At 44.4% G+C, this 25,766-nt stretch overlaps 1 protein-coding gene across 2 annotated transcripts in view; it reads left to right on the forward strand.

Moving 5' to 3' along the window:
- Nucleotides 1–25,766, forward strand: part of col4a4 (collagen, type IV, alpha 4) — a 106,444-nt gene that overhangs the window by 28,574 nt on the left and 52,104 nt on the right. The window contains exons 8-28 of one of the 2 annotated variants that reach the window (XM_083773772.1): nt 3,053–3,121; nt 4,010–4,045; nt 5,353–5,415; nt 5,629–5,664; nt 5,811–5,852; nt 5,993–6,073; nt 7,039–7,083; nt 7,350–7,412; nt 8,507–8,551; nt 9,927–9,980; nt 10,827–10,887; nt 11,140–11,169; nt 13,949–14,053; nt 14,198–14,353; nt 15,289–15,378; nt 16,431–16,588; nt 18,433–18,505; nt 18,919–19,025; nt 20,065–20,248; nt 24,608–24,676; nt 24,898–25,005. In XM_083773772.1, the coding sequence (XP_083629898.1) occupies nt 3,053–3,121; nt 4,010–4,045; nt 5,353–5,415; nt 5,629–5,664; nt 5,811–5,852; nt 5,993–6,073; nt 7,039–7,083; nt 7,350–7,412; nt 8,507–8,551; nt 9,927–9,980; nt 10,827–10,887; nt 11,140–11,169; nt 13,949–14,053; nt 14,198–14,353; nt 15,289–15,378; nt 16,431–16,588; nt 18,433–18,505; nt 18,919–19,025; nt 20,065–20,248; nt 24,608–24,676; nt 24,898–25,005 (1,675 nt within the window). The remainder of the gene's footprint in view (nt 1–3,052; nt 3,122–4,009; nt 4,046–5,352; nt 5,416–5,628; nt 5,665–5,810; nt 5,853–5,992; nt 6,074–7,038; nt 7,084–7,349; nt 7,413–8,506; nt 8,552–9,926; nt 9,981–10,826; nt 10,888–11,139; nt 11,170–13,948; nt 14,054–14,197; nt 14,354–15,288; nt 15,379–16,430; nt 16,589–18,432; nt 18,506–18,918; nt 19,026–20,064; nt 20,249–24,607; nt 24,677–24,897; nt 25,006–25,766) is intronic. The other variant, XM_083773773.1, reaches the window with a different exon arrangement.

Consider the following 25,766-nt stretch of genomic DNA (forward strand, 5'->3'; position numbering starts at 1 on the left):
AAGCCGCTTATATTACTTCTGCCCCGTGGATGGGACATTTACATTGAAAAACTATCGGTTGGACAAGCGTGGATAAAACCATGGTCGTGTCTTGTGTGCTATAGCGGAGGGAAAAGTTCCATATGGACACGGGGCTACCGCTACACTACACCAACGTTAGCTTCCATGCTAGGCTTGCTAGTAGCCCCATATGTGCCCTCTCCCTACGCTCATTCTGTAGCTCCGATGAGCGTAGGGAGAGGGCACATATGGGGCTAGGCTTGCTAGCTGCTTTAACATGTGTCGCATGGAACCTCTCCCTCTGATAGAGCTACATTATAACGGGTTCCATATGGGGCTAATGTTAGTCCAAGTCAAATCCAAGTAGGAGTTGGACCCACGTCGGTCCAACCCACAGCTGACCAGATTAAATGGTTACGGCAAATTTAATAATATGTTGGTATCCTCTGAAGCAACAGATTGTTCTGGAATTGCTGCCCCAACACTGTAGAATGCACTCCTCAAAACGCTCTCATTCCACAGTTTTTATTGATTTTATTTCTTCATCTTTAGTGTTCCCCCTAAAAAAGTTTTTCTTTATTTGTTTTCTCATGCCACCCATGTAAATCATTTGAGTATTCATAGACTACCTGCATTACTGCACGTTTTTGGTCTTGATCAAGCAGCCTACCACCAAAGTTGTATAGCTACTGTAGTCACTATTCATTGATTCACCAAAATAACAAAATCCATTTGAAAATAAATATCACTGTTCTCAGGTTGAATATTGATATGCGGTTAAAATGTGATTAATTTAGATTAATTAATTACAAAGCCTCTAATTCGATTAACATTTTTAACCCAGCCCTATTTTTCATCTGGGAGCATTTTGACTAAATCAGTGTATTTTCTCTATCTACTGAAGAAACATGAAGCCAAACAAATAATGTACTGCATGTATTGTATTTCTATTATGCAATAGGAATACAGTTATTCATTTCGCAATCTGAGTGGTCCTTTTTTAACTTTTTTTCCCGGGACGGTATACATTCACTTTGGGACGGTTCAAATTGTATTTTGGGACGGTTCCGGGACGTTGGTGAAAAAGGTTAGTCTGGAGCCCTGTACTGTACCCCTTTGTACTGTACTGCACTCCTTAGTATTGTACTGTACTGCACTCCTTAGCATTGCACTGTACTGTACTGTACTGTACTGTACTGTACTGTACTGTACTGTACTGTACTGTACTGTACTGTACTGTACTGTACTGTACTGTACTGTACTGTACTGTACTGTTATTAGTGTTGTTATTATTATTGTTGTTGTTATTATTATTGTTATTATTACATGGATTATTGTTCTGATGTGAGCTTGTTTGTAAATGAGTGAGTTTACAAAGAAGCTTATTGTTATTATTATGATTATTATTAGTAGTATTGTTATTGTGATTGTTATTACATGGATTCCAAAATTGCTAAATATAAAAATATATATATTTTATTATTGACATTTTTACAAACAAATACATAGGCTAGTTACAGTAGCTAAGCTGCCCACTTAAGCACCCTGACCAAACCCAGCACAATGACATTAGCACCCCTGGCTAGTTACAGTAGCTGTCCACTTAAGCACCCTGACCACTGCAACAATGACATTAGCACCCCTCCCCACCCCAAGGATGGCCTATAGGTGAGGAATGTTGTTTTTCCAGTTCTAGATGGGAGATCATTAAGATGCTGCTGCATCCTGTATTAAGATGCATCCTTACTTCCTTCCTTTCAAGCAATGGAATTTAATTGAATGCCTGGAAATGTACCATTGTTTTGTCTGTAACTATATACCCCCTTTGCCCCCCGTGGCACCGGGCCTGCAAATCCAAAAGTAGTGTGAATATTTCCACAGCCTAATTACTAAAGGATAAACTATCAGTCTTCTCCAAAATCTGTCAATCTTTGTCAACTCAGCACGTGTTGACAATGCATTGTAAAAGTAGTGTGAATATTTCCACAGCCTAATTACTAAAGGATTGTGACTGTGGGGTGACAGACATACAGTCTGACATACAATAGGCTACACGTGTGCACAGTTAATAAACAATGACCTAATATGTCCAGAGTTCTTAAATTAACATAGTTGGATTTTAACAGAAAGACAATGCCATAAATCAGTCAAAGTGAGTGACAGACTCAACAGTAGCACACAGCATGCAAGGCAGCGATGCATGCATGCAAACATCCAGCTGAGATTTAGTGTCTCCATCTCTCTCTGGAAGAGGTTGCACATGACCTATACAACCACACTGAGGCGCTCCAACACAAACATGAAGCTTCAGCTGACACAAAACAACACCACTGCTGTTTGTCCAAAACACACAATAACTCCTCTCCCACCGACATGTGTTCATTTATCTTTAGCCATATAGACTCCATTTGACCCAAATCAACACCAATGCTAGCCTGTTTGTCCAAAACACACTATCTGCTCTCCACGTTTTTACTTCGCCACAACCTAATGTTAGTAACAAATCTATTGTTGTAGATTGTGAGAAAGGGATGTCAGAAAGCCAAGCGTTGTCATGTGCATGGAATGGATAGTGTGTGAGTCTGGGTCCAGCGCACACTCGCAATTGCGGCGGGAGGGCGACGCGACACACACACACACACACACACAGACTTGCCTTAGAAGGGCGCGTTCACAACATTGAGGGGTAAGAAACCATCCCGGTCACGTGGTTCATGTAACGCGTGTCACTGTGAAAGACTGGCCAGTCTGGCCCCAATATGACGATTTTGACGTAGGCTGTTGAGCTTGCGCAACAACAGCGTGTTTCACAAAAGTAATATTTGTAAAGTAAATAAAACATTTGAGTGAATGCAATGTAGCCTATATGTATTCTGGGAGCGTGCAGAAATTATTTTGCATAGAGAGATGTGTGGTAAAAGTGTGGTTCGGTCGGAGATAGAGCACGGATAAACGGCCATGTGCTCGTGTACCCCCTGTCTATTAGGGTAGCAGGATGATGTGACACCCCCCCCCCCATTTATACCTGTTTGTTTCTTTGATGTCTCTTCAGGGGTTTCCTGGATTAAAAGGCTTTCCAGGAGATCCTACTATTCACTTCATCCAGTTCCCAGGAATACCTGTAGGTACCACCAGTAATACTCCATACATAACCCAAACCTGCTCATCTGGCTGTTTTACTGTGGAGTGATTGATACGGACGCCAACATTGCTTGCCAGTTTGAATATTAGCTTGTATTAATTAGTTTGTATTCAAATATATTTGAACATAATTTGCCTATAGGCTATAATTCACAAAATACCAGTTGCTTAATGCTTATTCTTGGATGCAATATTCTAGGGTCAGGAATGCAGTTGATGCGCCCTCCCTCTGTTTTCCCACATGGGGGCAGTAGATCACAGAGAACAAACAACAACCAGTAGGACAAGAGGTCCAGGGCTAGGATAGAATACTAGCATTATTGGAGGTGCTGGTAGGATAGAAAAACTCTAGTAAACATATTGGTTTTCAACCAGTGGTCCCTGAGGAGGTTCCAGGTGGTCCCCAGCTAAATGTTGGAGAGTTGGTAACCAAATGGACCCTTAGAGATCTTAAAATGAGCGTAAAATGAAACCAAATGGGTCCATTTGGTTTCATTTTACACTCTCAAGAGTTAAATTATTGTTAAACACCTGCATTACTTTATTTTAAGTCTACACAATTAGAGAATGCTGAAGAATTGTTATTTTGATCAACGTTTGCCTGCTATCTCTCCTATGGTGCCAACATCAATACAGCGGCGGAATTGTGGACAAAATCTTATCCAACGACAACACAATATTCTTTAGCTTTGGGTCCGAGAGGCTAAATCTCATCAAATGGTGGTTCCGTGGCTCAAATGCTGAATAAATAAATGGGCCTTGATATGAAAAGGGTTGAAAACCACTGGGCTATTATATTGATAAAAAAAACTATTTTGTTTTGTTGTAAAATGATAGCTTGTTGTAACTATGTGTTTCCTCACTGCAGGGAGAGGATGGAGCTGCAGGACTTCCTGGCCGTCCGGTAAGTTAAAGGTTTCACGACATTGATTTTCATTTTTTTTTTTTTTTTTTTTTTTTATTGTAGGTTTTATGACCTCAATTACACCCCAAAAAAACAAACTTTGTTCTGTGGTCTGGGATTTTCTCTGTGTCTGATGTTCCTTTTGAGCTGCAATGAACACAGTGAAAACAGTGACATCTGCTGGCAAATCCCATTGACATAATTATATGGGATTTACGTCACAAACAGCAGGGACATCAGAGCACCTGTTTGAGCCAGAAAACCCCACCAGACCACAGAAAATCTACTGAATGTTAAAAGTCCAGGTTGTTTGGGTGCAATTGAGCTAAAAAAACCAAAAAAAAATAAGGAAATGACAAAAACCTTTATTTTTATGTCACAATCCCTTGACAGCCGTGCCATGAAACACATGCATTCTGCATTGTGGTCGTTTTTCTTTTGGATCGTATGGTCAGACAAGGTCAAAGGTCATGATGCAGGCTACTGTACTCTCAGTGGCGGAATAAGTAACTAAGTACATTTACTCAATTACTGTACTTGAATATTGAATATTTCCAAGTTACAATACTTCTACTCCACTACATATCAGATCCAAATCTTGTACTTTTACTTTAACAGCCCAGGTTCTGACACCATTTTGCGTAATAACCGCCTCGTCCAAATAACCGCCCTCGTCCGTATAACCGCCCATGGGCCGTTATTTGCAAACTTAGTCAGCCTCATTTATATTATATAGCGTGTTGAGTTTGCAGATTTCCTATTTTCTGCCTGGCACTCACCGTGGCCTCACCACCTCACAACAGCGCAACACCAGTCCTCCACATCCCCAAAAGAAAATCTATAGTTTCATTGGTGCCATACGAATGCACAACGAATTTAATTCAAGGTGGTATATATTCTGTAAAATGTTTATTGTCATTCCGTGTGTCTACAAGGTCCAAGTATTGCGTCCACAGCGCGTTGTGAGCTTGCAGATCTTACATTTCCGGTGCGCGCACAAAGCCCTGTTAGCCATGCAGTGGTTAATTTCACTCTTGTGTACAACCTTTATTTAAATAGTTGAAAATGAATTCATTCAAAAACTGAGCACATGTATTTTTTTATCTATAAGGCCAAACCTCATTTGTTGGAGGTCGGAGAAGCTGTCTCATCATTATAATGCACATACTGTATGAGTGGATTTTGTCACGGGGAGACAGTAGTGGACCCAAATGCAGAACAGACAGTATACTGTCACTACAAAATAAAACAGCGACAGATCCTGACAGATGTACTAATAAATATAGTCAATGCTCTTTGTGTCACAGGGAGAGCGGGGTCTGCCTGGTCCTATCGGTCCCATTGGCCCAGTTGGACTGGATGGAACGAATGTGAGTGAAAAGATTGTTCATTATTATTATTATTATTATTATTCACACAGAAATGCGCCTGATGCACAACATTAAAACTGTCTGTCTGTCTGTCTGTCTGTCTGTCTGTCTGTCTGTCTGTCTGACTGTCTGTCTGACCGTCCGTCCGTCCGTCCGTCCATCCGTCCGTCCGTCCGTCCGTCCGTCCGTCTGTCCGTCCGCCCGCCCATGCAGGGATTACATGGTATTCCAGGTCTCAGAGGACCTCCTGTAAGTTCACATTTTTATTTTAATGAGGAGAATAATCATCATATGATATTCAATCATACATTCAAGTGTGATTTATCATCGGTGTTGTTCAGCACAACACCAATGAATCCACAGGATTAATCATTATATCTTCATCCCCTCCTCAGGGAGAGAAAGGAAGGTCTCTGCCAGGACAGAAAGGAGAGGAGGTAAACTATTAGTAGCATTGTAATAATAATAATAATAATGTATTATTATAATGATAAAACCATATTTAGTGTTGTTATTATTGAAATAGTGTTCTATTATTATGATTAGTAGTACCATTGTAACAGTGGTATTTCTCCAGGGAGACCAGGGTCTGCTGGGGCCTCCGGGGCCGTTTGAGTATGTCAACCCTCCAGTGGACCTTTATATCAAAGGAGAACAGGTAAACTGTCTGTAAGGACTGCTTACAACAACAGGTACACAGAGTACTACTGCTAAGAAATGGCACCCTTTTCACATTGGCCCGGTATAGTCGACACTTTTGGAGTTATACGTGATGTTATTTGCCTCATTTTCTGGCCTGTTTTCCTCCATTTCTGCGGCTCTGTGGTGCCAATTTGCCTTTTTTTGGGGGGGGATAATTTTCAAATTTTTCCCCCTGGAGCCAAGGTATGGTGCCAGCTGCCATAGCGACCCCTTTTCCACCGGGGTTGAACCGGTTCGGTTCTTTCTTCCCGCTAAATATTGAACCAGTTCAGAGTGTTTCCACTGAAAATGAGTTGGTTCCGAACCATAAACGTTCGTTCCCAATGTGAACCACAAAACGGTGGTTCAGCTTTGTAATTGCACGCAGCGCTTTGTGAACCGAGACGATATAAGTGTGTGTGTCAGTAGGTTGGAACTTGTCAGTGGGTTGGAACTTGGGAGGACATCGCAGACACAGTGACACACGCAACAGGTTTACATTAAATGCCAACGCAAACATGAAACGATCCAAACGTATACGGATGCATCGCGATCCAGAATCCAGCTGAGACTTGCGGGCGTTATAATAACTTGTAACCTTGACATCACAACCTCGTGGATACTGTTTACATCGGTTTGTGTTGTGCAACGCCCTCGGGGCGCATGACGGATCCTTCTCTTTCAACATTTTGTGTTGAGGTATAATAGCGCCACCAAATGAACCGGCCGTCAATCTGGTGGAAATGCAGCCAGTTCGCGACCGGTTCGCAAAAAGCACCAAGGTTCGGAACGGCACTGGTTCTGAACCGAAGTTCTTTTGGTGGAAAAGGGGCCAGCTTGCCATACACTGGCCACCTGGAGGCCACAATAACCTCCCAGAGACCTGTGCTCCGCCTCCATCTAGTTCATCATCATTCACTCTAATTGTGTTCTGTGTTCTAGGGGATTAAAGGAGAGAAAGGCCTGTGCGGAACCAACGGACTAAATGTAATCAATCAATCATTTAATGGACTATCTATCTATCTATCTATCTATCTATCTATCTATCTATCTATCTATCTATCTATCTATCTATCTATCTATCTATCTATCTATCTAGTAAGGATCAAAGACATAAGTGGACGTGTGTGTGTGTGTGTGTGTGTGTGTGTGTGTGTGTGTGTGTGTGTGTGTGTGTGTGTGTGTGTGTGTGTGTGTGTGTGTGTGTGTGCGTGTGTGTGTGCGTGTGCGTGTGTGTGTGCGTGTGTTTCAAGGGTTTGAATGAATCACCAGGCATCAAAGGAGAGACAGGAATCCTAGGATTTCCTGGTCCGAGGGTAAGACAGTCACGTGTACACATGTACACTACACATACACACACTTTAATTTGCTAAAGGTCACTAGTGGTTGCTCTCACTCTTTGGAACGCTCTACTTTTGGATATAAAAAATGCTGAGTCAGCTGACTGTCAATGATGTTTAGAAGATTTAGAACACTTTCCTGGGGGTCTTTATGTGTGTAATATGTGGTTTTAGATATTTTAGATTTTTAGCAGTGAGCCCGCAGTGTCTCTGATGTCATGGACATAGACATATATAGGTAGACGCCCCTTCTACCTACTGGAGCGTATATGTGCTCAAGGGAGGGCAGAGAATTCCTGAGATTCCTTGTGAAGCCCCGCAGAAGTATGAGCGTGCGTCACACAGAGAGAGAGAGAGCATGTTCCTCCAGTTCATCTATGCCATCATCCACACCCTACCATAGGAAGCAAAACAAAAAGAAAAACAAGCAAAAAGGGAAGCAAACCAAGACAGCCACAGTATTGCACATGCCTCGAGCCCATTCACATGTAGACAAACAGTTTTATTTTTATTTTTATCCTAGGTCTGTCCAATCAATGGGGCATTGGGCCTTTAGAAGGATCCGAGACATTTCAGCAGGAAAATAGTCTAATAATGGGTCCCACACATCTATTTTTTTTATATCTATGGTCATGGACACTGGGCTCACTTCTTTCCTGGACTACATGTTGTCTCAGTAAGACAGCCCTCCCCTATCCACAAGGAGGAGCAGTGCACCAAAGCATTATGGGAATTGTAGTCCAGGAAGGAAGTGAGCCCAGTGTCCACATCAGAGACACTGCGGGCTCACTGCTAAAAATCTAAAATATCTAAAACCACATATTGCACCCATAAAGACCCCCAGGAAAGTGTTCTAAATCTTCTAAAAGTCACTAACATATATTCTTTTGCACTTTAAGCACTTTGTTCTATAGCGTTTTTCTTGAGATTCATTTGTGTATTTTAATGTTTTATTGCTCTTTAATAATTGCTGTGTTGTAACTTGTTTTAACTTTATTGTTTATTTTGTGGCTCATTGTGCAGCACCTTGTAACTATGTTTTGTCATGACAATATTCCGTTGTTTTTCAGGGTTACCCTGGAAGTCCCGGTCTCGGAGGGTTATCAGGATTTAAGGTGCGTCTCAGGACAGGAAGCAGGCCATACATGGTTACAGTCGTTGCCAGGCAACAATCACAGAGAACCTTACCTACGCCCTCCTCTTCGCTCCTACTCCTCTCTCTCTAACCCATTTAGACCTGACGCTGATGCTACAAATGTCTTCTAAAGTCACGACAGTTTTCTGAAAAACCTATGTTTTTATTGTTGTTCCATGCCCCCCCCCCCCCCCCCAGAAGCAAAGATTTGAGTTAAAAAACGTTCGCTCTGAAAGAATATAATAATATTCAAAGATTTGCGGCACATTTTCAAGATTTAAAAAAAAATAGCAGATCTACGAGCTCGCAGTGCGGCACTTGCGCTATGAGCTTGTAGATCTTCTATTTTTCAATAGCTAAAGTTTAAAATAATGCCTAGAACACCAAAAGGGGTTCCCGTCCTGAAGCCTCTAGTCTAGCCTCTCTGCGTACTAGACCTAAATATACTCTAGTCTATGGACTATAGGCCCGCCATCTCAAGCGAACTTGAGCCACGTGAGTGAGACACCACGGAGCGAGCGAGTTGCCGTGCCGAGCGTTGCGAAGTTCACTTAGCTGACTCAGAGCCGTTGGAGTTGCAACCCGAATAGGCAGAGAATAGTAAACCATGTCCTGGCGAGAGCGTTTTCCCCTCGACTGCCACTCAAAGTGGCCAATCACAGCGCGTCCTTGCAAAACCCCCGGATAGGTTTCCGGTGGAAGACGTGACATTTTATTACTTGCGGCCATTATATGTCTCACAAATTCACGAGCTTAACGATTGAATTGTGTTTGGGGCTTTGAACATTGGAACATATTTTAATACTGTATTTATGTTTGTCTTTTAGACTTAACAAATGTTGCTCGACTAGTAGAAGGCAGCACAATAATATATTATTGTCTCCACCAGGCCGAAGGCATGGGGGGAGAGTATGTTTTCAAAAATCGCGCAAATTGGTACACAGTCTCTCTAGAGCCATTCAACCAAACCGGTCTTTCAGATTTCTCAGACATCCTGATTGGTTAAGATTGGCTTCCAAAGTTCACAGGAGTGCTCAGTTTCAAACAAAATGCTGCAAATCATGAACACATCGCGTGATTTCCGTGAAATTGTGCACGCACATTCCCACTAGGCCGAGGACGAAATGCCACATGAACAATTTCAACTCAGCCTCAAGGTGGCGCTATAACTGGCCGAAAAGTGTTTTTACCTCTAACTGCACGGATCTGTGGATAATTTACTTTTGTTGCCCTTTTATCCAGCCACCAGATGAAGGCAAGCTGCAATGTCCTACATTCCTATCTTGGTGGAGACCTGTGCCCAGAAGGGCACTTTTTCTAGTTATGAACTGTTGTACCGTTGTATGTGTTCACAGGGAATGCTGGGCAGTACAGGGCTTCCAGGTCTGATAGGAACTGATGGACTAAAGGTTAGAACTACTGAACTAGTGACTGTACTACTACTACTACTACACTACCAATACCACCACCACCACCACCACTACCACTAACACCACCACCACTATTACCACCACTACCACCACCACCAAAATGTTGCTTCATTGATATAAAAATTGTAGCGGGAATGTAGATGATTTTCATCATTCACAATCACCACCAGTGGGGTGGTGGTGTGCATGCTGACACCTTTTGGGCATAGTTTTACCAATACTTCAGCAGTCGCGGGACACTCAGCGCTGTTACTTGCAATAGTCCCGTCTTTTTTTTTGTCATCTTTGGTGACTTGGTGCCCTGCAGCCCAGTGCTGGTTGGACGACCGTTGTGCTACAACCCTCAAGCTTCACATGTAGAAATGTCACTCATATAGGGGACAAACAAGGTTGAAATAGCATGGAAACACACGTCTACACCTGTTATGTTGCTGCACCTGTTATGTTATTCATTCAAGTTGTGTTTATTCTCAAAATTACACTATCAAACTCATTTTCAGTGTCATCGAGTAATACAATATCATAGAAAAAAAAACATAATACATCAGAAGATCAGGAAAAGAAAAACAAAAGATATACATGTGAATTACATAGGTTTACAAATAAAAGAGCTAAGACAAATTTCAAAACGATCTAAAAACAGTTACATATTACAGTGGGGGTCTGTATGCTCACCAAGGTTTTAAAACGTCTCAAGGGTACCAATGTGGTCAGTTTCAATGTCGTATGTAATGGAGTGTACCACAGTGTATTATACATTATACACTTAAATATGTCTCTGTCACTTAAACGTGACATCACAAAATGATTTGTCTGTTTTCCCAGGGCGTCACAGGAGATCCAGGGCCTAAAGGAGCCACAGTCTATGAACAAGTTGAAAGTAATGGTAAGAAAGAAAGAAGAAAAAGAGGAAGTTCTTCTGTCATCAGTGTTCTCTCTTCAGTTTGTTCCTCACTCTTTGCCCCTCTCTTTATTCATCTCCTCTCCCTCTCTCTTTCTGTTCTCCCTTCTATTCTTGTCTGGTCATGGGATGATGTCATGACTGTGTGTCCACCCTGGGGTGATGCCGTCATCGTCATCCTCGTCGTCGTCATCCTCATGTTTCTGTGTGTCTGATGTCGTCATAATGTGACCACAGGCTGTGGGTGCCCACCTTGTACTGGCACTGGTGAGCATAATAATGTTCTGCTTGTGTTGTAAACTTGTAGCCAGGGCTACAATATTTATTTTTATTTATTTTATTTATTTTAGCGGCGCTAGCCCTTTTTTAAAATTGATCGAATAATAGAGAAGGGCATTTCTAAAATATTTATTGATGTTTTGGGATTTTTGCATATCAAATCAAATAACCGCTTAAGCATTATTTCATACTTTCGCAAGGCGCCTTCAGATCTGCTACTTTTAACCATTTTTGAGCATTTCTTTTAAACGTTTTGCCTATAATAGGCCTTATAGGCCCTATAAGGACATGACCCAAATTGAGATTGGTTATTAACTGATTATTGTTATTACATTACATGACTAATGCTTGTCAAACTGCATGGGGTCCTTGAAATTAAACGGGCTGAGAATCACTGCTAGAACTCTTCTCTTAAATGGGGTTCCCTGGCATATCTTTTCAAATGGGGGTCCGCGGGGCTAATTCGTGTCAATTTGGGGGACCACTGGTTTAGAGCACTGTAATTTGTTTGCCAGCCAAGTCTAGTCTATGGATTTAATGTTTGTTAACTTCAGTTGCTACACGTGGCTACTGTTACAACGGAAAGCATTACAATATATATGCACGCCAGGGCCGGATAATATATATATATATATATATATATATATATTTTTTTTTTATATCTATCTATAAAAGCACTGAAAAATGTCTGTCACTGTCTGTCTGTAGCCTACACTTCCTTATATTAACCTGACTCAGCCAGATGGGGCAGTATAGAGTACTCTCTAGAGTATAACTCTATACTACGGCGAACATCATTTGCTGTTCATATATTCAGAACGGGTAAGGACTATTTTTATTTATATATATATTATTATTTTTTGGAGGAGCGCTAGCCCCTCCTATATACAGCTTTTGTCCCCACACGTCTCAAGATTTGCCATTGACAATGGAAGGGGAATTCAGGTCAAATGTCCACTAAATCTCGTCCCCACACGTCTCATATATTTTAGTAACAACAGTAGCCTATAGGCCTACTGCACTTTTGTCTGTGGATTTTGAAATAAAATCCAATCATATTCTGTTTGCATTCATGTAATTTATTGTACTGGGTTCGGTCCTGGTTCAGGATAACTAATGTTACACATTAGGCTAGCTCTGGTCCGTAGCCCTAATGCTTTGATTAATGCAGGGCAGAATCTAGGGCTACTAGAATGGTGCCCGTTGGGCACTGGGCTACTTGGAACGATGCAAGTTGGAAATGGATGCCCCACCCAGATATTATGTCTGTCTCTCTTGTATGCCCATATATGGAGTTCTTTGTAAGGCATGCCCAAATACAGCGTATGGAGTATATGCAGCCAGCTTGTGGAGTTCTGTGTCAGGAATGCCCAAATATGTTGTGAGGTCATAAAGACACGGTGTTGAAGACATGCACTTCAGTCCGACGCTCGGACTCGATAAAGTCTCCTCTAAAGCAGTACACTTTGTGATCCACTGCTACAGCAGCATCATACGGTGTCTCTGGAAGCCCTTTTAGGTGCACCGTCCAACGAAGCATTTCACACAGTAGTTTATACGTTTCTCCCTGTAAAATAATGCAGTCCTGAATACCTTGAATGAATGACTTGAAGGAATGCAGTCCTACTGTGTGGGTCAGCACTTATATAGGTTAGCGGGCCTACGTGTGACGTAGACATTATGTCACATGTAGGCCAAGTTGTTGTGTCGTAGATGACTGACGTCATAGACTGACCTGCTACTACTCTGACAACTGCTACAGCTATCCTATTAGTGTATAGTCGAGTCCACCTAAACGAGTCGGGGGGTCACGACCTGAAAATCTTTGGCACCCTTGCTCTGGTGTTAAAGAAACCCGAGATTTTGCAGGTTTGGCACACGAGGGTACAAGCATTAAACCCGAGATATTGCAGGTTTTGCATAGATTTATTTAGAGCGTAATTTAAAATAACCAGTCGCCAGGCAAGTCTAGGGGCGGCTGTGGCTCAGGAGGTAGAGCAGGTCAAGTGTCCTTGGGCAAGACACTGAACCCTACATTGCCTGTTATGGCCGATAACCGATATAACCGATGTCGATATGATCTCATTCTGTATTAAGAAAATATAATAATTTTTGCCATTCTGAAAATAGGCTTTTAACAATATTCCAAACTGTCTTCCCCAGAAATCATTGATTTATTTTCCTTTTTTCAATAAAATATCTGCTAAAATCGGTATATTATTACCGTATATACTATCAAGGCCAGAAAGTAGTTTCATGCCACTCGGTATAGGCGTTCCTGCATAACTTATGATGATGGTGTCACACGCAAACCCTCAATAGAGGGTATGCGCGTGACATCATCATCATACCCGGAGGTTTTGCGGGAATGCCTACTGAGTGGCAAAAAACTACCTTCTGGCCTTGACAGCCCATACATCCAAACAGAAAAGTCAATCTGATTGCATTAAATTATGTTAAACGTTATTAAATTCACTTTGCCACTCAATTTGCCATTCACTTTATGCATGCACTTTGCGCATACCCTCTATTACTGTGCTGATCTTATGTACTTTAAAGCTTAATTACAAACATTTACTGAACAATGCATGATTAATAACGCACAGGCTCCTTCTCAGACGGAGGTTGCACCAGGTGTCCACACAAACCTAAACGACACCAGTGGACATGATGAAGGCAAACCTTCAATGAAAGTCACCTTTGGAAACCAACCAACTCCTGGAAGCAGGACAAGCGTCACGTTATGTGTGTCTCTATTATGTTCCAGGTAATGTTGGAGAGCCAGGGCCTGCTGGTGTGCAAGGAGAACCAGGAGACGTTGGGTTGATGGGGATGCACGGACCTCCGGGTCCCCCTGGAGAATCTATAGTTGGTCAGTGCTTATTCTGTGTGTGCGTGCGTGCGTGCGTCATGATTTAGATGACATTTGTAGAATCGTCCTCAAGTCTAAATGGGTTCAAATGCCCATTATTATGAATACATACCTATAGGCTTGACTGTTGACCCTCTCTGTCAGGTCCTCCTGGAGCGGTCGGACCTCCAGGTGAACCAGGTCCTACGGGGACCAAAGGAGCCCCAGGTCAGGTGTTTGCAAATGGTCCATCGCCTGGAGAGCCGGGGAAACCAGGCCTCGCTGGGCCCAGGGGCCTGAAGGGAAGACAGGGGAGCCCAGGTATATAGCATCGCACGCACACCCATGCACCCACAATATATTATAGACTATATGGGCTCCATAGCCCTATCTCCTTCATTTGGGGATTTAGTATTGTGTAAGAGGCGTTCCCCCGTAAAAACAATGCTTGTGCCACCACCTAAATCAGGGGTACTCAACTGGCGGACCGCGGTCCACGACCGGACCGCGGACCACCTCTCTGCGGACCCTAGGCAAAAAAAATAAAATCAGGTCAGGTCAGGCCAGGCCAGCAAAAAAAAACTCTCCTAAGCTCAGGCCAGGCCAGCCACAGTCAATTTTCATTCTGCCGCGCGCTATGCGTGCACGCAGTGTGGCCTGCCAGGGCGTATAACTCCCGGCCTGATTTGGAGTTCCACTCCGGGCCTGCACTCTGCACCCCATTATTGGTTGGGTGGAAGGGGATCTGATTTGTATAAGCTTGGCTTGACCATACTAAACGGGCATAGAGCCCCGCTCTCCGATGGACGCCGCGCATGGGACCAGACCTCGGTCTTATTCAAAAAAATATTTGTGGACCTTCATCATTTCTAGTTGAGGACCCCTGACCTAAATCCTTAAAACACCTCCGCTATCCATTACATTATGCATAGGTGTGGTTTGGGCGTTACGCAATATAAACCAATCAGTGTGCCAGCTGGTGCCGTTGCCTTTAAGAGATCTATTATCCATAATCCATTATGCCCTGGATTTTGCCTTATGGAAGAGCAACGCATGCTGCCTTGGAATACATTTATATTAGATACTATCTGCCATCCATTCCGCCACCAACACAGCCGTGTGTGTGACTGTGTGTGTGTGTGTGTGTGTGTGTGTGTGTGTGTGTGTGTGTGCGTGTGCGTGTGCGTGTGCGTGTGTGCGTGTGCGTGTGCGTGTGTGTGTGCGTGTGCTTGCGTGTGCGTGCGTGCATGCGGCAGGTGCTTTCTGTAGTCCTGGTTCTCCAGGTGAAGATGGAGATAAAGGTGGAGTGGGCCCACCTGGATCCAGCGGTTTTCCTGGAATTAAAGGTACCTCCCAATACCATTTTGGCCCAAATGAAAGTGACAGTCTTTTTGTTAGTTTCAGTTTTAAGTTGTTGTTTTTGTTTTGTTTTTCTTCTTCTTTTATGGAAATGATATCGAACAATGTTTGGTCATCTCATCGGTGTACTCTGGCTCAAATAGGAACGGTCATCATAGGCTAGCTCTATTTCTTCCTATATCTAACATGAACCTCAGGTGAATGGTCCGCCATTCACCTGACGTTCACATTCATTGAGATGCAGGTGACATTGCCCTATTCAGTATTTAAGTCTGACGTCATTTTGTAGTGCTACGTTACGTCCGGGTCCAAGTGGCACCAGCTCCCGTCCGCATCTCATTGTAAATAGAATATCTAAACGCGTGAATCTTTTTAAATTGACGTTATTTTTCAGAAAGGAAGCCATAGAGGGTTAAAATGGTTCTTAATGCTTCCAACTCGAGTAGAATTATTAATGTTTTGTACAAGTGTCCATGACAACAAAAATATATGATGTGGAGACAATAAAGACTATTATTATCATTATTATTATCCATTTGCTCGGTAAAATATTTCGGGGGATATTTAGAATGTGTGCAGGCTTGAGTATGTTGAATCTAGTTTGCATTAATGAGGATTTAGTTGACACAATAAAATAAAATGGCGATAGTATTCCATGTGGGGCAGACGGCCTGTCACAGCCAGATTTTGGAGAGGAAAGCGGTAAAATGAGACTTTCGTGGTTGTTTTCGTCTCAGATTTAGTCCGACGGAGCGTCACAGTATAACTCCATGGGGACACAAAAGCGACACAAAAGTAGGACCCGGAAGTATCTCAGGAGGGGGCGCTCACGTCACAGCTAAAATACTGAATAGTCTCAGCCACAGCGGAGAAATACAGTACTAGTGGCAGTAGAAACAACAGAGTGCATTGACGGAATTCAGTTGATCAGCTCTCTCTGTGTGTGTGTGTGTGTGTGTGTGTGTGTGTGTGTGTGTGTGTGTGTGTGTGTGTGTGTGTGTGTGTGTGTGTGTGTGTGTGTGTGTGTGCGTGCGTGCAGGCAGTGTGGGGGAGTGTGCATGTCTGGCCACTCCAGTGGTCGGCCCTCGTGGACTGATCGGAGAGCAGGGCTTTCCAGGGTCACCAGGAACACCGGGAACGTCAGGAGAGCGAGGAGATACAGGTTTACCTGGAGATGCCGGGGGTCCTGGCTTCGAGGTCAGTGTTTTATCTGCTGTAACACTATATACTCACCAGTTAGACGCCTTAAAGGCGAGGAGCGATCGCAGGGCTGAGACAACGTCACTTCATTATGTCAGCACTACAGCGGAGCGGACGGACGGTGAGATCTCTATCGACGTCCTGATGTCACTCGCTCATCCACCTGGTCCAGGGCCATAGTAGTTTCATTTGAACCCATTCTGACCTGAGATCAGATTCTAAAAATGTCTATTACATCCTGACAGTTTCATTTTAACCCATTCTGACCTGAGATCAGATTCTAAAAGTGTCTTCGATTTTTCAAAAATAGCAGACCTACAAGCTCGTAGCGCGCCACTCGGTGGTGCGCTATGAGCTTGTAGATCTGCTATTTTTAAATAGCTAAAGCATAACATAGTGCTAACACCAAAAGGGGTTCCCGCCTAAAATGGGTTAAATTGTCTCATATAAGCATTGTGGTCCAAAAATAAATAAACTGTCTCTGCAATATTGTCAGGGAGGTGTCTCTGTGTCGGTCAGTGATATTTGATAGCGTCTGTTTATAGCGAATTTTTTAAATACTTTGACGGCAGTAACATTAGCGTTTTCTCTCAGTCAGTTGATTCTTTATATCCATATGAGTCAAACCACCGCGATCATTTAGGTTTTTTTAGAACTTTAGAACTTATTTGACGCGATATGAAAAAAGTTGCGCTCCTGTCACTTTGGGGGATGCCTCCGTGCAAATAAACTTCTCGAAATGTACAGAAACAAGGACATTTCTGAGGACATTTCTCAATGCACTTTCGCACAAAATACAGAAATACAACAGTATAAGTAACTAAAGCATGAAAACGTACATGCACACGTGAGGAGGAAAAGGGCAGCATTACAGGCAAGAGTAACCATAGAGAGTAACAGGCAAGCATTTACAGGTAGCAGGCCGAAAGGAAAAGGGGGCAGTAGGAGAAGGGGAGTAGAAAGTGGAGAGGATTAAGTAGCAGGAAGAACCATACCATTACATTGTTGGGAAATAAATGCACATAAACTGCCGACATTGGCAGTCGTTCTCACATTCCCTCCTTTACCTGTTCAGTTGATGGCATGTCTCTTTTCTCATTCTTGGCAGACTAGACCCCTTTATCAGACAGCATCGCACTGAGAGCCAGTATCAAAATAACCCTAAGATGCAATTGAAAAGTGGTTCCGGCTCTCACATGTAAAAATGCATTACATCAAACTTTCAGATAATGTTATCCCCCCCCCCCCCCCAATGTGGAGGAACCAGACTTGGAATGTTCACTGTGATCGCTATTATCCCTGGTTTCTGCTGTGTGTGACCAATAATTAAGTGGTTAATGATCAACTTGTCAACTGTCAGCTGGAACAAAGTTGAACCAAATTGGATGAGAGAGGGAGCTAGCGTTCACCTTTCGATGCCTCGATTCCTGAATTTGAGTTCACTTCTTGAAAACGTCTTGCAAGAGTGATGTACTTCATAGAAATTTAGAGTATATATATATATATATATTCCAAATGGGGCTGGCTGGGAGTTATATATTATGTAGCTAGGGTGTTGTTTCCCGTCTTCATGTTGCTACGGTGTGACTGTCTCTGTATTTCTTTATGGGCAGCGGTGGCCGAACGGTTTGCTGAGCGGTCTTGATATCGGAAGGTCGCTAGTTCGTATCTCCGGACCGGCACGTTAAAATTACCACCGCTGAAGTGCCCTTGAGCAAGGCATTGAACCCCTACCATGAAATGTTCTATGAGCAGGGCCTGGCTGTAAACAAGTTCTTGAGCTTAGTCCAGTTACCCTGGGTAAACATGGTAACTTTGCTTTGCTTGCTTTGCTTTGCTAGGGTCTCGGAGGTTTCCCAGGCATCAGAGGGCCAAAAGGTCAGAAAGGTGACCTCTACGTCATGGATATCAAAGGTGGGGATGACCATACGGACATCTGTTTCACTAATAACTATACTATTACTAATAACAGTAATTAGCGCTCTCTCTCTCCTGTGAGGCCTTTTATTTATTTATTTTTCATCACTGCCATTAGCGGTTTGTCTCTGCACCAATATCAGAGGATGTGTGTCTGTCAACGTTGTTCTTGAGTGTGACTAATGCACTAACTAAACACACTAAACAATACAACATGTACAGTATGTACTCGTTGAGGTTTCCAGCCTGCATGACTGATCAGTGACAGAGGATCACACACTGCAAGATTGTGAGATTACATGACGTCGTTTTGTGAATGTGTGTGTGTGTGTGTGTGTGTGTGTGTGTGTGTGTGTGTGTGTGTGTGTGTGTGTGTGTGTGTGTGTGCGTGCGTGCATGCGTGTGTCCAGGTGAGAAAGGTGAGCGAGGCGAGTTAGGGCCCCCAAGTAGACCTGGCTTTACTGGGAGGAGAGGAGCAGATGGCATCCCAGGGTCCCCGGGGGACATCGGCCCTGAGGTAATCTGAACACGCACAGATCACATCCAATTTACGTCAAACACATTTCAGATTGCGGTACCTATTATGCTAATTAATAATTATCAAAAATAATGGTTTGGGTGGCACAAACTCTTTCAGCGCCACCTGGTGGTCACCAGTTTAGGCTTCGGTTGCCAATTCGCCCATTATTAAAAAAAAGAAAGAAATTGTAATTATATTATGCATGTAATGTGCATGTCATCACCTGTACACCAGATTAGAGGAATTTTCTAAATATGGATTAAAAAAAAAAGAAAAGAAAAAAGAATATAATATATCTTATATCTTATATATATCTTATTTTTTTATTTCTTTTTATAAATAAAAAAATCTTGACCACTTTATACTATGAAACATAATGAAAATGTAACAGGAATGTTTTTCACATTTTGGTGAATAACTCATGAACAGTTTGTCTTTGGAGCTAAAATAAGCCAGGTGGCTCTATGTATCACAAGTCATAGGCTACAACTTGTGATATCAACCTGTGTTTAGTTGTCGTCCCTGCCGTGGGTGTTTGGCCCTTCGTTGCTGCTTGCAGCCTTTTATTTAGATGGGTATTACGTGCTTGTCTTGACGGATTTGCTGCTGCTGTTTGTGTCAACCGATTTCCCCTCAAGGATCAATAAAGGCCATCCTGTTGTTATCAGAATAACAGAATTGATTTTTCTGATGGAAAAGGATTAGCAAGGATGTTGAAGCGTGCATGTGACATTTCAGTCCATAGTATCGGTCTCGTCTATGCATAGCCTTACTGAGCGATTAGGTACAAATACCCAATCTCTGGAATGCCATAAACAGCTGAGTTTATGCACATCTATGCAATTATTGTTACAGCCATCATAAGGTGCCGTCAAAGACAGAAGAATGATATAGTCAGTGTTGCCAAGAAATCTGAAGGATTAAAACTCATTAACAAAACTGAAAACAGGCTTTTTTTTTTGTTATTCTTCTTCCTTCTTTTTTTTTTCCTTTTTCACAATATTTCAGCGATTAAACTTTTCGTTGTTATTGCCAGGGGGACAGTTTCTCTGGATTTCCCGGAGACAGAGGTTATCCAGGGTTCCAGGGCCCGAAAGGCTTCACGGGACAAGCAGGGGAGCCAGGCCCTGGCGTGGTCGGAGCCGTGGGAATGAGAGGGCCGGCTGGAGACCCGGGACCCGCTGGACGTCCGGGCACCCTGGGGCCCAAAGGAGTTCAAGGTAAAGCAAGGATAGTCTGGATTTTCGGTGGTGAGCTGACCACCGCGACCACCGCTGACCACCGCGAAATAACGTTGAGCGTGAGTAAAAACAGAGAGAAGGGCTGGAGCGGTGGCGGTGGTTTGCTCTTCGCCGCGGCTCGTGACGTCATGGTGTAGTTCGGTGGTCACCTAACCACCGAAAATCCAGACTATGTATGAGCCTTTAGCCTCTCAGGCCCAAAACTTGCTGTATTGATGTTGGTACCATAGGAGTAACGAAACGCCTGCGGTTTCCGAGGCTACCATAGGAGAGACAACAGGCAAACGTTGATCAAAATAACAATTATTCTACATTCTCTAATTGTGTAGACTTCTTGTAAAATGAATTAATGCAGATGTTTAACAGTAATTTAACTTTTGAGAGCGTAACATGAAACCAATTTCATTTGACGTTCTCAAGAGTTAAAGATCTATTAAGGGTTCCATCTGGTTACCAACTCTCTCTCCATCATTTAGCTGGGGACCACCTGCAATCCCCCCCAAGGACCACTGGTGGTCCCCGGACCACTGGTTGAGAACCACTGAGTTAGATCAGCAACATTGCAACGAACCAACAGTAAGGAAGGAGTACAAGGATCTGATTCTAGACCAGCAACATTAGAATCAACCAACAGAAAGGACACAATCTTAGATCAGAAGGGTCAGATCCTTGATCAGTTATTACAGTGAACCGTTAGTGAGGAGATTAAGGGCGACGCATACTCCAGTTTTTAGGGCTCTTTCCTGGAAAACCTCCTCGAAACTACCCAGACTCTTCATCTGTCCCGGTGTGGTTCTAGCCCTCGTTGGCTTTAGGGCCGGCCAGTGTCAGTAACCAGTGCAGCTACTGTCAGAGTGTCTGCGGGCCAACAATCTTGGATCCTCCTGATGGAGTATTTGGCATTCTCTGGGTTACACACCCCTAACCGGGTTTCTGAATGGCGGTGTTTCGGAATGGGGGTCTGTTCCCCATTCTCTGACGGACTAGTCTCGTGATTCACTGTATGATTCTGAACTATATTCTGCTTGCATCTGGGTGGCATGATGTGTTCCGCGGAAAGAAAAAACCCTTCTGTTTGTGTGGACTCGGCGGGAGTTGGGACAGACGGTCCACTTTTGACACACTGTCTGTGACTCGCCAGTTAATCCCATAGTTTAGCTGCAATTGTAGCTGCTACTAGTTAGCATTAGCAACGTTAGAACCTTGCGCTGTCTGTGGTGTGGACAATGAAGTAAACTGACCCTGTTGACTGTATTATAATTTATTATTTTGCCAGTGAATATAATTTCTATTTGACATGATATGAAGAGTGTAACTGTAAGGGATTTTGAGATGGGAGTTCGATTGCTGGACCTGTTTTAAAAAATAACACCTGTGTGAAGTGAGCGGCACTCTTATCATCTTATCATCCATTAATTGTCATTTTTGTGACTATTTAGGACAGAAATCTACTGAATATAGGAGGGGCTAGCGCTCCTCAAACTGTTGGAGTAAATTAATTGTTCTATGACTATCAGGACATGAATGTTAACATCTTGCTCAATACTGACTATAGATTTGTACTGATTTAGTAAATAATCATCTGTCATTTTTGAGTGGTAACCACACTATAGACGTGTGTGTGGCTGTGTCCCTGGGTCTGTACCTGGCTGGGTCCCTGGGTCTGACCCTGGCTGTGTCCCTGGCTGTGTCCCTGGGTCTGTCCCTGGCTGTGTCCCTGGCTGTGTCCCTGGGTCTGTCCCTGGCTGTGTCCCTGGCGGTGTCACTGGGTCTGTCCCTGGCTGTGTCCCTGGGTCTGACCCTGGCTGTGTCCCTGGCGGTGTCACTGGGTCTGTCCCTGGCTGTGTCCCTGGGTCTGACCCTGGCTGTGTCCCTGGCTGTGTCCCTGGGTCTGTCCCTGGCTGTGTCCCTGGGTCTGTCCCTGGCTGTGTCCCTGGGTCTGTCCCTGGCTGTGTCCCTGGGTCTGTCCCTGGCTGTGTCCCTGGCTGTGTCCCTGGGTCTGTCCCTGGCTGTGTCCCTGGGTCTGTCCCTGGCTGTGTCCCTGGCTGTGTCCCTGGGTCTGTCCCTGGCTGTGTCCCTGGCGGTGTCACTGGGTCTGTCCCTGGCTGTGTCCCTGGGTCTGACCCTGGCTGTGTCCCTGGGTCATTGGGTCTGTCCCTGGCTGTGTCCCTCGGTCTGACCCTGGCTGTGTCCCTGGGTCTGTCCCTGGCTGTGTCCCTGGGTCTGACCCTGGCTGTGTCCCTGGGTCTGTCCCTGGCTGTGTCCCTGGGTCTATCCCTGGCTGTGTCCCTGGGTCTGCCCTTGGCTGTGTCCCTGTGTCCCTGGGTCTGTCCTTGGCTGTGTCCCTGTGTCATTGGGTCTGTCCCTGGCTGTGTCCCTGTGTCATTGAGTCTGTCCCTGGCTGTGTCCCTGTGTCATTGGGTCTGTCCCTGGCTGTGTCCCTGTGTCATTGGGTCTGTCCCTGGCTGTGTCCCTGTGTCCCTGGCGGTGTCACTGGGTCTGTTCCTGGCTGTGTCCCTGTGTCATTGGGTCTGTCCCTGTGTCCCTGGGTCTGACCCTGGCTGTGTCCCTGGGTCTGTCCCTGGCTGTGTCCCTGGGTCTATCCCTGGCTGTGTCCCTGGGTCTGCCCTTGGCTGTGTCCCTGTGTCCCTGGGTCTGTCCTTGGCTGTGTCCCTGGATCTGTCCCTGGCTGTGTCCCTGTGTCCCTGGCTGTGTCAGAGCACGAATATAGCGTTATAGCATTTCTTCACCACCACGTGTCACTGTTGCACAGCCTAACACACAGACACACAGTCCGGGGCGGGCTAGTACAGTGCAGGAAGTAATTAATTTGAACATCTTTCTACATACTGAGAGTAATAGATTTGTGCTGATGACTCTTAAGTGTAGTATATACTGTCCCCCCCCCCCCCCCAAAAAAGTGGGTTTAGTACCGATAAACGCTCAAAAGATCTGCGCCGCGGCTTCGCCCGCGGCACAGCGTCGGGCCCCGCACACTGACACCTTTTTCACCTTGGGCCTGTTTGTATGCCTGACTTACTGCCCGGACTTTCCTTCAATGGTCCCTGCGAGATTATAGTCTGGTTCGTGTGCAACGCCTCCTCCAGTATGTGGAGCACTGGAGCCTAATAACTCTCACACTCTTTGCCATGCTGTGGATCTTCCTGCTGTTTCTGTCGCCTCTCCACCACTGCCTTTGGTCAACAACTATGCAATCATCGGCTACAGCGACCACAGGCTAACACCCGGCCACCCCGGCTGGCATATGTCACAAACAAAGCCATCACTCCAACCACCCATTCCACCCTCACTGCCTGCCTTACAGATATAAAAACATGGATGCAAAAAAACAATTGCAATTATAAATTGGAAATTGGAAATCATCTTCTTCGGTCTCAACTCCCTCACCAGTTCTACCCAAGATTTTTCACTTAACATTGATGGATCCACTGTCACACCCTCCACCCACATCCGCAAACTTGGTATAATTTTTGACCCCACCCTTTCATTCCTCCCCCATGTTAACCAAGTCACCAAAACCGCCTTCTTCCACCTCAAGAACATTGCCTGTCTCCGGCCCTCCCTGTCATTTTCCACAGCTGAAACACTCATCCATGCCTTCATCACATCCCGCCTTGATTATTGCAACAGTATCCTCTAATGGCACCAGCTCCAAAGTCCTCAATAAACGTCAATATGTCCAGAACTCAGCTGCCCGTCTGCTCACCAGTACCCGTTCATTATTCCACCAGTCCTCTGTGACCTTCACTGGCTACCGGTCAAACAAAGAATCCACTTCAAAACACTCCTGACCACCTACAAAGCACTTAACAACCTGGCTCCCCCATACCTCTGTGACCTCCTCAAACGTCATGTCCCCTCCCGCTCCCTCAGGTCTGGTGATGCTAACCTCCTCGACGTCCCCAAGACCAAACTATACGTGGGGCGACAGAGCTTTTGCTTTTGCTGCCCCAACCCTGTGGAATGCCCTCCCTAAGGCACTCAGAGATGCCTCCACCCTCCAAACCTTCAAAACCACCCTCAAGACCCACCTCTTCAACATTGCTTTCCCTAGCTAACTCTTTTCACAGTTTGTAATGTTTTTAGTTGTTTTTATTTGTGTTGTTACCTCTGTTTAAAGCCTCAGAAAAGTGCTATATAAGTTTGAGATATTATTATTTATTATAAATAAATACATACAAGTGTGAAAGTGACAGAACTATACTAGTTCTGTAATAGAGGAGAATAAAAGTAGAAGAGAGCTGATGCTGTGATCTCAGCTATCTATTAAATTAAACAACGTTGTCAATGTTTGTTTTTTTTTTGTTTTTTTTTCAGGGGAGAGACTGCCTTGTGCTCCCAGAAGCCCTGGACCCCCTGGAGAAAAGGGACAAGCTGGAGAGCCAGGTAGACATGAATGAAACACATCATGTCAACAACTTCAAATGTTCAAATGCCTGCATTGACAGTCTTGAGATCTATCTATCTATATTCTATCTATCCATCCATCCATCTATCCATCTATCCATCTATCTATCTATATATCTACTGTATCTAGTATTGTGTATGAAAATGGAGTAGGTATATTTCATAGCGTCCTGTCCATCTGTCTGTCTGTCTTTCTGCAGGTCTCCAGGGGGAACTCGGTCCACAAGGTTTCACGGGCCACCCTGGGCCTGATGGAGTGAAGGGACAGAGAGGAGACAATGGACTGCAGGGACTCTCAGGACTCATGGGTTGGTACCACCCTCCGACATGTGTTCTATGTCCTGTGTGCTAACACGGTGCTTCTCGGGCAGGGCCCCCATCAGTCAGTGAAGTGACAATTTAAAATTGGCTGCCACCGGCCTGGGCCATGGCTCAATGGTCCAGGCACCTTGGCTGGTAATCCAGTCTGCAGTGTGCCGCGGGTTCGACTCCCGATCCCGGCGGCCTTTACTGCATGTCTTCCCCCCCCCATCTCTCTCCCCATTTCCTGTCAGCCTATACTGTCTGTCCCTCCATAAAAAAACATAAAAAATAAAAATTGGCTGCCACCATTGACTTTTTATATATTTATTGATTCAGAATGGTCTATCAGCGTCCCCGTCGCTATAGGTCACCGACCGGGCGGATAGAGTCTGAGAACTCTACTCCATATATATGGAGCTGGCCCGTTCTGACATCACAATGAACACAGGGCATAAAAGGGACACAGACAGATGGGTGGAACGGGTACTCTGACATCACAATGAACACTGGGCATAAAAGGGACACAGACAGATGGGTGGAACGGGTACTCTGACATCACAATGAACACAGGGCATAAAAGGGACACAGACAGATGGGTGGAACGGGTACTCTGACATCACAATGAACGCAGGGCATAAAAGGGACACAGACAGATGGGTGGAACGGGTACTCTGACATCACAATGAACACAGGGCATAAAAGGGACACAGACAGATGGGTGGAACGGGTACTCTGACACGGGTACAACGGGTATTGCATAGCCGGG

This window comes from Protomyctophum parallelum, assembly GCF_964188405.1.
Source record: "Protomyctophum parallelum genome assembly, chromosome: 9".
Lineage (NCBI taxonomy): Eukaryota > Metazoa > Chordata > Actinopteri > Myctophiformes > Myctophidae > Protomyctophum > Protomyctophum parallelum.